The 13,342-nt window shown below is 39.2% G+C and overlaps 1 protein-coding gene across 1 annotated transcript; it reads left to right on the forward strand.

Moving 5' to 3' along the window:
- The first annotated feature begins 290 nt into the window (after positions 1 to 290).
- On the forward strand, positions 291 to 11,408 carry LOC121390211 (hyaluronidase-1-like). Its single transcript, XM_041521980.1, has 5 exons — positions 291 to 716; positions 5,477 to 5,724; positions 7,770 to 7,913; positions 9,079 to 9,280; positions 10,766 to 11,408. The coding sequence occupies exons 1-5, from the start codon at positions 375 to 377 to the stop codon at positions 11,240 to 11,242; spliced, it is 1,413 nt and encodes a 470-aa protein (XP_041377914.1). The 5' UTR covers positions 291 to 374; the 3' UTR covers positions 11,243 to 11,408.
- The last annotated feature ends 1,934 nt before the right edge of the window (positions 11,409 to 13,342 follow it).

Genomic DNA, 13,342 nt, shown 5'->3' on the forward strand with positions numbered 1-13,342 from the left:
GCAAATAAAAGATCCCTTGCTGCCTGTCGTAAAAGAGTAGCCTATGTGGCGACAGCGGGTTTCCTCTAAAAAAATCTGTGTGGTCCTTAACCATATGTCTGACGCCATATAACCGTAAATAAAATGTGTTGAGTGCGTCGTTAAATAAAACACTTCTTTCTTTCTTTCTTTCCCACCCCTATACGCACCTCCCCACCCTTTTCAATGTAAACATTTCGCTCCCGGTGATACGCCCAACTGAACAGGAAATCTCGGCTCGCTTTCAGCGTATATTCTGTATATAAGTAGTAGGACCAGCGGGTCGACAGTATAACCACTGTTGTGTTTTGCGCTCAAACATCTAGTACCTACTTTAACCGTACACGTAGACAGACATGTTTCAAACCAGAGACTTCACCGGTGCTGTATATGCACTACGTTTTGCCGTCATTTTCATGACGTTTGTGCTTCGGCCGATTTATCAAGTTTCAGCAGAGAAAAGTCGCGGTTGTACGCCCCCATTTTTACTTCCCGACCGACCGTTTGTCGTTGTATGGAACGTGCCGTCTGGTGTACCTTGCGACCAACATGACATACATCTAAGCCTCGCGGAGTGGGGCATTCTGGCCAACAAGAATGACAGTTTCTATGGCGACCAGATGGCGATATTTTATGGTTTCGGATACTGGCCTTACATTGAGAAGAATGGAAAGATGCACAATGGCGGAGTACCACAAGTTAGTATGAGACTTTCCTGTTTTCTTAAAGGGACATTCCTGAGTTTGCTGCATATTTTAAGATGTTATCGACTAACAAATACTTTTTAACGATTGTAATTACATATCAAATATATTTTTCTGCATAAAATATCAGTGGCTGTATATTAGGTTAAATTTCATTTTATAATTTTTTTCGTACGTACGAAATTATTTAAAGACAAAATCCAGTTTGGGCTTCTTACTAGTATTAACACGACCAGAATCACAATGAATATACAGACACTGATATTCTAAACAAGAAAATAGATTTAATATGTAAGTTTGATCGTAGAAATATTTTATTAGTCGGAAACATCTTACAATGCAGCAAACTCAGGAGTGTCCCTTTAATTATAATACATCTCTTAAAGGGACATTCCTGAGTTTACTGCAATTTTTAAGATGTTATCGACTAACAGAGACTTTTTGACGACTGTAATTACATATCAAATATATTTTTCTGCGTAAAATATTAATGACTGTATATTAAACGTGTTTCTGATCGTTCTAATATTTGTACTAGGTTAAATTTCATTTCATTTCCTAAAAAATTTTTTTTTTCGTACGTTCGAAATTATTTGAAGACAAAATCCAGTTTGGGCTTCTTACAAATATTAAGACGACCAGAAACACATTAAATATACAAACAATGATATTCTAAACAAGAAAATGTATTTAATATGTAAGTTTAATCGTAGAAATATTTTATTAAAGTACTGTCGGAAATAGAATAAAAATGATTTTCGTCGATAATTTCTTACATATTAAACAGACAAGTAAATATTTTGCAAATACATATTTAACGATAGTCTACCTAATTTAGCATTTACTTGTTTTGGCTCTCATTGATGTAGAAGGTGGTGTTTACTCTTGAAATTAAAAGAACGATGTTGGTAAACAGGTGATTTGTGCACTTTATTGGAACAGACTATAAAAAATTGTGGTAAACATGCATTGTCAATTTCATTACTATTACAATATGTGAAGGACTGTTTCTGATTATGTTTACCCCTATCTCTCTCCAAAACAAAATATTTGTAGACATTTATAAGTAACTTTTGAGCAAAACTGTCAAGAACCATTCTGAGTTTGTGATCTATTATATCAGTATTAAAGGTGATATCTCAAAGTTGCATAATGACAGCAATTGCAAATCATGTTTTTATTAAATTGTGCTTTAACATTTAAAGACTACACCTTTAATAACTTTATGCCCATAAATGATTATAGGAAATAATTTTATTTACTAGTAGAAAATAAATTTTTATTGGAGAATGTTTATCACAAACAAATGCTCACATATAACTTCTAATATAGCACCTTTAAGTGGTTGCAAGATTGTGTAAATTTCGAATGTACTTATATTGAATTTATATTCACTAAATATGCTGGTCATAATTAATAATTTATGCTGCAATTCAAAATAATCAGTTAACTTGCAGTTTTAAATTAAAAGTTTGTTTAAGGGTAAATAAAATTGACACATATGATCAAAATGTGTTATAGTCTGTTCCAATAAAGGTCACAAATCTCCTGTTTACTGACATTGTTATTTCAATTTCAAGAGTAAACACCACCTTGTACATCAATGAGAGCCCAAACAAGTAAATGCTAAATTAGGTAGAGTATCATTAATAGGTATTTACAAAATATTTACTTGTCAGTTTAATATGAAAGAAATAATTTACAAAAATCATTTTAATTCTATTTCCGACACTACTTTAGTCGGAACCGGCCTCGGTGGCGTCGTGGCAGGCCATCGGTCTACAGGCTAGTAGGTAGGCCTACTGGGTTCGGATCCCAGTCGAGGCATGGATTTTTTAATCCAGATACCGACTCCAAACCCTGAGTGAGTGCTCCGCAAGGCTCAATGGGTAGGTGTAAACCACTTGCACCGACCAGTGATCCATAACTGGTTCAACAAAGGCCATGGTTTGTGCTATCCTGCCTATGGGAAGCGCAAATAAAAGATCCCTTGCTGCTAATCGGAAGAGTAGCCCATGCAGTGGCGACAGCGGGTTTCCTCTCAAAATCTGTGTGGTCCTTAACCATATGTCTGACGCCATATAACCATAAATAAAATGTGTTGAGTGCGTCGTTAAATAAAACATTTCTTTCTACTTTAGTCGGAAACATCTTACAATGCAGCAAACTCGGGAATGTCCTTTTAAAATGTCTGTACGGTATTCCAGGTTGAAACCTTTTTCATTCTTTTTTCTTAAAACATTTGACAATTCTGACGCATAGTCTTAGAGAGGAAGTTAACATCCTGTAATCAGTTTCATACGACACAAAACAATCTAACGATAGTCCGTCCCACAAAGAACGCCTTTTTTCATACTATGGAATTTACTACACGTTATTTATTTCTGAGCCGATTGTTTTCTAAATTGGACACAAACAGGTTTTTCTTTGTTATTTCCAAAACACATTTACTTGTCTTCTATCGTCAAACCAAACTGAAACTAGTTACAAAAAAACATTTTTATAGAATGATGGGATGGACTATATGTCCTTATATTATAGGGTGTATACCACCAAATGAAATCCCACTGACGACAATAATAATATATGCGGCTAAAACTTCTACTTTCAACGTAATAATCGACATAATATATACACCACGGATATAAATACTACCATTCCTCTCCCTTAAATTAAATCAGAAAATACTGGGAGTTAAGCTGCTCATTTCAGAGATGACGGGTAGCGTCTATGACCACCCTAGTTTCAAACAAAATGTGAGTGCCGTTTTTGTTTACAGGTACCCCATATATGTTTCAAGCACAAGGCTACTTGACACAGTGGTACTAGATGAAATAAAATTGCATAATGTTTTTGTCCAGATGAAACGAAATGGTTTTGTCAGGTCAGGTCATATGGCTTAACGTGCACATTCAGAGCAAGCTGTTGTAGCGCACGCCTGTCATGGGCACAGGTGTCAACTTACGCCGGCTCCTCAGTCCAGGCCCCGTTCCACGAAGCGATCTTAGCCCTAAGATCACAGTAACTGCACATCTAGCATATACACTTACGGTAATCTTAGCGCTAAGATCGCTTTGTGGAACGGGACCCAAGACAGGAAAGGGTTTGGGGTGGGTGGTAGAAGGAACCGCCAGTGCTAGCAAGTGCAAGAGAGCACCAGTAGCCCGACCAGTGTCGATAACGGACGGAGGCACTTGTGATGCTATTGAATTTTGAATGTCCCGTAGCATTAAGTCAAAAAAAGAAAAAAATAAAAAAATAATAATAATAAAATAAAATAAAAATGGCGCAGTTTTTCTGAAGTAAGTTTACACATGATTTGGGACAGTTCATCGAAAGTAAACTTAAGAAGCTATTTGAGTACATGTAATTTTAATTTAGTTTGCCGGAGTATGGCTCTTTTTTTTTTTCACAACAAAAACTCACATTTATCACCAATGGCAGAACTTGTGGTATTAACTGCTCTATCAAAAGTTTGAACTTTGACCCAGCCGGATGTTATTTGGTTTAGTACTACCTATATTCATTATTGGATTGTGTGGCTCCTGTGACCGTATCATCACCGTGGAACAGCCAGTCACAAGTATCAAACGTCATCTCCAACATAATGTTGAAGACGACATTTATCTACAATGGGTCATGACTGTCTTGACAAAACGGGGGAGGGACAAAGCCCAGTGGTAACGCGTTCGCTTGATGCGCGGTCGGTCTAGGATCGATCCCCATCGGTGGACCCATTAGGCTATTTCTCGTTCCAGTCAGTGCTCCACAACTGGTGTAACAAAGGTATGTGGTATGTACTATCCTGTCTGTGGGATGGTGCATATAAAAGATTTCCTTGCTGCTAATCGAAAAGAGAAGCCCATGAAGTGGCGACAGCGAGTTTTCTCTCTCAATATCTGTGTGGTCCTTAACCATATGTCTGACGCCAAATAACCGTAAATAAAATGTGTTGAGTGCGTCCTCAAATAAAACATTTCCCTTCCTTCCTTCCTGTTGACGAAACAGGCATTTTTAAAATTAACTTATAAGCTGCGTTCCCACTTACACTTTAAATTGGTGTAACTAAACTAGTATAACTAAAGTGTGAACACGATATTTTAACGATATTTTCACTGTACCGGCATGGTAAAAATACCCCCTCCCCCCCAACCCCCCAGTACAACAAAACCACCCCAAAAAACCCTCCCAACAACACCCCCCAACAAGAACACCTCAAACAAACAAAATCAAAACCAAATAAATAGAAATAAGTAAAAAAAAAAAAAACTACCACCCCCCCACCAAAAACACATAATACGGCGCCCCCCCCCCCCCCCCCCCCCATTTTCTCGATTATATTAATTTATTTTTGGGGCGGGACGTAGCCCAGTGGTAAAGCGCTCGCTTGATGCGGGTTCGGTCTGAGATCGATCCCCGTCGGTGGGCCCATTGGGTTATTTCTCGTTCCAGCCTGTGCACCACTACTGGTATATCAAAGTCCGTGGTATGTACTACCCTGTCTGTGGGATGGTGCATATAAAAGATCCCTTGCTACTAACAAATCTGATTAAAATTAGCTCTGCTGGTCGGAGCTAATTTTAATTAGATTGGCTACTAATAGAAAAATGTTGTGGGTTTCTTCTCTAAGACTGTATGTCGAAATTACCAAATGTTTGATATCCAATAGCCTATGATTAATATGTCTGTGTGCTCCAGAGGTGTCGCTATACAAGACAAACTTTGACTTTATTTTTTTTTTTTTTGTTGAACAGTTAGCAGACAGGGCAAAACACTTCAGGTACGCGGACTATTTCACCAAACAGCTCATCCCGTCACCGGATTTCAAGGGCCTGGCGGTGCTCGACTGGGAGGCATGGCGGCCATACTTCTACCACAACTTTGACTCTCTGGCCGTGTACAAAGAGAAATCTGTGGAACTGGTTCAAGCCAGATTTCCAGCCTGGACCAACAAGACGCAGATCTGGGACGAGGCTGAGCGGGAATTTAACATCGGCGCAAGGTGAGATTCAGATTCAGGGCCCATATTTTCATGAAAAATTAGTCGCACCGACTTGTCGCGTGCGATTTGTCGTAGTGACTCGAATCGTGTGTGTGGGAAGACGTTGCGTCATAAGATGTAATGACGTAAAAGATCGTCAGTTTAACAATTTTGCATACAAATTTCTAGTGAAATAAAGAAAACATAAATGTAGACAATTTTCTGATGGCATTATGTAACAAAACAATTATTGGCCACATCTGGACAATAATAGGGTGTATGGACCCATGCAATGCAGACATTTTGACATGTTTAGAAGCAAATGAAAAAAACACGGAAGTGAAAAAACTAAACGGTTTTACTTTAATGTGATTTGATTGGCTGATTTGTTGTGAGAAATAGGACATGCTCTAATCGGTACGATTCCGACATGACTTGTCGTATAAGACTAAAGTCGTTCCTAGTTAGGTGTTCTCACGGTACGATTCCATCGCATGCGACAAGTCAGTACGACTAATCGCGTAATGAGAATGTCCCTTAAAGCCTACGAAATCATAAACAAAAAATCATCGGAAGCTATGACGTCACTATGGCGTTTGCTGTAGTGACGTCACACCCAAAGATTGTTTTACGATTTCGTAGAGCTAAGAAGGCTTCGAAAATATGGGCCCTGGCCTCCGAGAATTGAAAATTTGCGTAAACCATTTATGGGTTACACAATAACAAATTCAGGTAACCCATTTCGTTTTTACCTAACCCGTCATCACCATGTAAATGATGTCATAAATTCAGTGCGCGAATGAAAAATGGGTTACGTAAAACTATACTTACGCGAGCGATGCGCGAATGAAACTATCGCACTCGCATATTTCAGAGGCCTGCATTGATTCTAAATGTAATACTACGAGGTTATGTGGGTGCCATCACGGTTGGAGTTTGGGGCAGGACGTAACCCAGTGGAAAAGCGTTCGACTGATGCGCGCTCGGTCTAGGATCGAACCCCGCCGGTGGGCCCATTGAGCTATTTCTCGTTCCAGCCAGTGCACCACGACTGGTATATCGAAGCAAAGTTTGTTTTGTTTAACGACACCACTAGAGCACATTGATTAATTAATCATCGGCTATTGGATGTCGAACATTTGGACATTCTGACTCGTAGTCATCAGAGGAAACCCGCTACATTTTTTTAAAGTGATCTTTTATATGCACTTTCCCCACAGACAGGAAGCACATACCACGGCCTTTGGCCAGTTATGGTGCACTGGTTGGAACGAGAAAACCCCCAATTAATCAAATACATTCATCGAGGTGGTTCGATCTAAATGTAATACGAGGCTCTGTACGTACCATCGGCCCCGGTGGCATAGTGGTTAGGCCATCGGTCTACAGGCTGGTAGGTACTGGGTTCGGATCCCAGTCGAGGCATGGGATTTTCAATCCAGATACCGACTCCAAACCCTGAGTGAGTGCTCCGCAAGGCTCAATGGGTAGGTGTAAACCACTTGCACCGACCAGTGATCCATAACTGGTTCAACAAAGGCCATGGTTTGTGCTATCCTGCCTGTTATCTTTCTTTCTGTACGTACCATCACGAGCGATCGACTCCTTGGTTGGAGTTTGGGGCGGGACGTAGCTCAGTAGTAAAGCGATAGCCTGATTCGCGGTCTGTGTAGGATCGATCCCCGTCGGTGGTCCCATTGGGCTATTTCTCGTTCCAGCCAGTGCACCACGACTGGTATATCAAAGGCACACTGATAGATTAATCATCGAATATTGGATGTGAAAATTTTGGTAATTGTCACATCTAGTCTTAGAGAGGAAACCTGCTAAATGTTTGGTGTTTTTTTTTAGTAGTAGCAAAGTATCTGTTATATGCACCATCCCACAGACATGATAACACATACCACGACCTTTGATATACCAGTCATGGTGCTCTGGCTGGAACGAGAAATAGCCCAATGATCGTCGTCATCATCATTATCATTATCATCATCATCATCAGTATTATTATAACCATCATCATCGTTATTATTATTATTATTATTATTGTTATTATTATTTTACAGACTGATCATGCAGGGAACGCTAGAAGCGAGTCAATCCCTACGTCCGCTCGGGAAATGGGGTTACTATGGTTTTCCTCGTTGCTATGGCACATCTCCTAGTGGCGACACGTGCAGCTACCCAGAAACGTCAACTACAAACGACAAGTATGTTCCAGGGCCCGGTTACATAAAGCACTCTAACACTAACGTCAGACAGACACCACAGTTATACTCTCACCCTGTTGAGTCGTTGTCTCTATTAAGTAGTGCCATTCGGGATGTTACCCCCTTTTTAAAGTAATACACCACCTATCGTTTGTTACGTTCCAAGTCTCACAGTAAGATGTGTTGGCAGTCAAATAAGTATGAAATTTCAAGTATATATCCAATTATTTGCTACAGTTTACCTGAAAAATTCTTCTTTTTTTTCTACTCGGTGAGGCCATTGAGCTGTTTCTCGTTCCAGTCATTGCACCATGACTTGTATATCAAATGTCGTGGTATGTACTTCACTTCAAACAAAATTGTTAATATTCCATAAAAAGTCAAAATGGCAGCCGGCACAAAATTACAAGTCGATATAGGTGACATGGTTATCATCTAGTATGTGGAATCTGTGTCATTGTAATGGGTTTCTTAAGATTTCTGTTTGGACAAAATGTGGGTAACATCTAACGAAAAATAAAGGTAGGAGAGCAATTTTTCGTATTTGTTAACATTTTGGTTCAGACGTAGTTTAGTATGAACCGGCCTCGGTGGCGTCGTGGTTAGGCTATCAGTCTACAGGCTGGTAGGTACTGGGTTCGGATCCCAGTCGAGGCATGGGATTTTTAATCCAGATACCGACTCCAAACCCTGAGTGAGTGCTCCGCAAGGCTCAATGGGTAGTGTAAACCACTTGCACCGACCAGTGATCAATAACTGGTTCAACAAAGGCCATGGTTTGTGCTATCCTGCCTGTGGGAAGCGCAAATAAAAGATACCTTGCTGCTAATCGGAAAGAGTAGCCCATGTAGTGGCGACAGTGGGTTTCCTCTCAAAATCTGTGTGGTACTTAACCATATGTCTGACGCCATATAACCGTAAATAAAATGTGTTGAGTGCGTCGTTAAATAAAACATTTCTTTCTTTCTTTGGTGCATATAAAAGATCCCTTGCTACTAATGGGAAATTGAGTTTCTGCTCTAAGACTATATGTCAAAATTACTAAATGTTTGAAATCCAATAATTGATGATTTAGTTAACCAGCTTGCTCTAGTGGTGTAATTAAAACAAAACAAACGTTAACTTTATCCTCTTTTCTTCTTCTTCTTCTCTTCTTCTTCTTCAGAATTGGTTGGTTGTTTAAATCCAGCACGGCCCTGTTTCCGCGCATATACACCAATCCGCTCAAAACCTCGACCACCGCGCGTGCGCATTACGTCCGACAACAGATCAACGAGACCTTGAGAATCCAGGCCAAGTTCACGGGACTGCACGTTCCCACCATGCCGTACAGCATCTTCGAGAGTGGAGAGTATTTATTCACCGAGGTATGCGTTTGACTGTTTGTTAAAAAAAGGAGTGGGACGTAGCCCAGTGGTCTAGGATTATTTTATCCCTTAGTGGGCCCATTGGTCTATTTCTCGTTCCGGCCAGTGCACCACGACTGGCATTTCAAAGAACGTGGTATGTGCTATCCTGTCTGTGGGATGGTGCATATAAAAGATCCCTTGCTACTAATGGAAACAGGTGTCAAAATTACCAAATGTTTGACATACATTAGCCGATAATTATTGAAATATTGTACTCTAGACGTGTCGTTAAACAAAACAAACATTTAGTTTGTTAAAATAAAATTATTCTTGACAAAGAGACAGGCAGACAGACAGACAGATTATCATTACAAAAGAATAAATACAACCAATGCATACAATCAATATAAATAATTAAATAAGTTAGGAGAGACTAATCGATAAAAAGTATCTAAGAACTAACGTAGTACAATTCAACACAGGAAGCCGAATGAAACAATAAGATATATACAGTTGCGTGACCCCCCACCCCCGACCCACCCCCGGCCACACTGTCTCGTACACCATTAAAAATAATGTTACCATTAAAAATAATGTTACCATTAAAAATAATGCCTCTTTTTATTTTCGTTGGAATCATAAAAAATATTCATTCAATCAGTCAGTCCGCCCGTCCGTCAGTCAGTCAGTCAGTCAGAGAGTCAGTCAGTCAGTCAGACAGTCAATCAATGGATCACAGTAATAGATGGTAGATAAAAAGGTAACAAGTATAGGTGCCTTTTCAAATTGCACCCCCATCTAGAAAAGTCCGGCATCCGGTGCTGATGTGTGTTATATTACATGGTTCTTACACTTGAACATTTTTGCAGGACATGAAATGTTCAATCAATGAATGTTTGTATAACAAATTGTTGTCTGAATTTAGAAAACAAAAGTAAAGGTGCGAAAAAAAAAAAAAAAACCCACCGAATTTTTGGCTTAAATTTCCAGAACACAGTAAAATTTAATTCTCTTTCCAGGGCATTCCAGACCTGGATTTTAAAATGACAGACCCTAGTTTCAACCCGTGAAAATTAACACTAAGTTTATCTAATCTACAAACCTGTAACACATTTGGATAAAGTTACAATTGAGTGAAACAAGAGTCTGTGACGTTGAAATGGTGAAATACCCTCTAAAAATAGACAAAATCTCGACTCCATAACTGTTACTTCTCAGACGCACGTGTGTTTTTAAAAATATGAGAAATGCATTTTGTGATATTAAAAACACCAGGATGACCAAAAACACTTCGAATGTGCAGAAATGGATAATCTAAACAATAAAATCTAAGTAAAATATGATTTCAATTATCAAAAACGGTTCTAATAGTAAAATAATATGTCTTAGTGTTTAAAAACTGGGGTATGTCCATTTAAAATAACAAAATTCAAGGACATTCCAGGATTTCCAGGACGTACAAGAACCATGTTATATTTTTTCTTTGTGCTTTTCTTTCCCCAGGCCGATCTACAGTTTGCAGTAAAAGAACCGGCCGACATGGGTGCCACGGGTATTGTACTATGGGGCAGTCATCACTTCTTCAGAGGAAAGAAGGACTGTATACGAATGCAAAAATACATTAATACTGTCCTCGGGCCATTTGTGAAGAACATCACTGATTTTGCGGCTGCGTGTTCCACAGCCATCTGCAGCGGAAACGGAAGATGCGTGCGCAAAGACTACGAAGTCTTAACCCAGCAGCACCTGCGCAGCAACAACAAAGCTGAGTGTTTGAAGCCATCCACGGAATATGCCGAAATGTCTCGAAAGGTGCCGAGACAAGCCGATGATCTATTACGAGAGGACTACTACAGGAGTTCAGGACAGAGCGATACTTTAAGATACAATCCAGGACCTAGTTCTGTTAAGAAGTATGAGGATTATGTATGTCGATGTTTGGAAGGATGGTCTGGTCCACATTGTACTAAACCAGATTGAAAAACCTTTACATTGACTATAATCTGGTTCATTTGAATGAGCGTGCTTGTTTTGTTTGTTTAACGACACCAGTAGAGAACATTGATTTATTGATTTACTGGATGTCAAACATTTGGTACTTTGACATAATTTTAGCTACAGTGAAAATATAGAAATCGTATTTACTTTATTTCCCTTTGTCTTGTTTCTTCGTATTTAAGTTTGATGATTACCAATGCGTCTGGTCGTATTTGAAAAAAAATAAAAATAAAAATAAACAACTGTACCCATAAAAAAAGAATATGAAGTGCAATTACGATCAAATATCCAAAACGAATTGAATACGAAGCTAAATAATGATGACACAATGTCCTGTCATTAAGAGGAAGTTAAAATTTAATGGCGTTCGATTCGTTTTGTTTCTGTGGGTTTTTTGTTTTTGAGGATCGCTTTGTCAGGTATGTTTGCACAGCAGTATTATTAAATAAATGTTAATTTATTAATTAAATAAAGATAATTTCCATTACAATTTCTTTTAAAAAGTCTATGGTGAAGTAAATTTTCTGGAAAATCCGAAGAAATATATCATAGCGTTACGTGTTTTCGATAGGATAAGCAAAAGATATTAACAAAAAGCGAAAGATATTGTCAAAATTAGGAAAGATGTATGTAATAAATAGACCATTTCATGGTGGGGGTTTTTCAAGGTTTAAACACGCTGTCGTGGGCATATACCTCAGCTATCTGGGCTGTCTGTCCAAGACAGTGGGTTAAGTGTTTGTTGTTAGTGAGAGACAGAAGAGGGTTTAGTGGCCTTACAGTTACCCAGTGAGTCGTTAAAACTCGCTCTGGGTGGGAGCCGGTACCAGGCTGCGAACCCTGTACCTAACAGCCTTATGTCCGATGGCTTAACCACGACACCACCGAGGCCGGTAGCTCTATTTAAACGTTGCACCTCCATATATACTGAAGATGCGCCTTTTGAAAAATGCACCCCTCCTTAAACAAATCCAGCATCTTTCAGATTTACAATAACATTGTTTTCCGTTAACAGTTACGTAACGCAAAATCTGGCATTTACTCTAAACATTCCTTTCACCTCCATTCCACAAATATAACGTTTTTTTATTACCCATATGGTTAAGTATAGCTTGGTACATATCAAAGTGATACATCCCACTAGAAGTGAGAGATAACCCTTCGTGACATCGATTGGCGCACTACAATCTTACAGGAACCTTACAGGAACGTCAACCAAATACTTGAGCGATATAAATTAAGTTCCATAGTACTGTGATGTATTTTCGCCAGCATTTTTTGATTTTGTGTTTGTGTTTGTATTTTTGTTTTGTTTTCTTTGCTAATAAATACTAGATTCCTACACGATTCATTCCGTTTTAATTAAATTCAAAGAAGTTCCGATTTCAGAAGTCGAGTTTGATGGTAACAGGTCCTACAAAACAGGAACATAATTTGTTATGATCCAAACAAAACGTTTAACAATAACCAGGTTTGTAAGAACCTGATGACAGTGGTTCAAATCCCGTCAAAGTTGGCTCACACATTCATTTATCTTTCTCATCCACCACCCTCTGTCTACCATTCTCATTATCTTAATATAAAAAAAACTTTCCAATTTCTCCCACGATTTCAATCGGTTTCGACCCTTTATGTCAGTTTCCTCCAACTCTGTCTTCTGAGCTGTCCACACCATCACCTACCTGTCTCAACTTCTCCACGAGTGCAGACTCTGTATACCTCCCTTCACCCACCTGGCACCCTCGTCCTTTGCCGTTAATAATGCTGTCTGCCCCACGACACTAACGACCGCCGATACTAGAGGTGCATAGTAGGTGGTTACAAGTGCATCTTAACAATGCCAGAAGTAACTACTGAACATTCTCCGAAGTGTTCAGACTAAGCTCACAGCTAAAAGCTAATGGGGAATGACAGGTTTGTGGCACGGATAGACACAAGAGACAAACACATGTCGCGGGTGGAGAGACAAGGACTGGGATGTGGAAGTAAGTTGAAAGATAAAAGGCGCCAGATCGAGAAGAAATAAGATGGAATTCAAAGGAGTGAAAGAAAAGTGGACAGTGGGATAACAAAAAAAAAGAA

This window comes from Gigantopelta aegis, chromosome 15 (genome assembly GCF_016097555.1).
Source record: "Gigantopelta aegis isolate Gae_Host chromosome 15, Gae_host_genome, whole genome shotgun sequence".
In the NCBI taxonomy this organism is placed as follows: domain Eukaryota; kingdom Metazoa; phylum Mollusca; class Gastropoda; order Neomphalida; family Peltospiridae; genus Gigantopelta; species Gigantopelta aegis.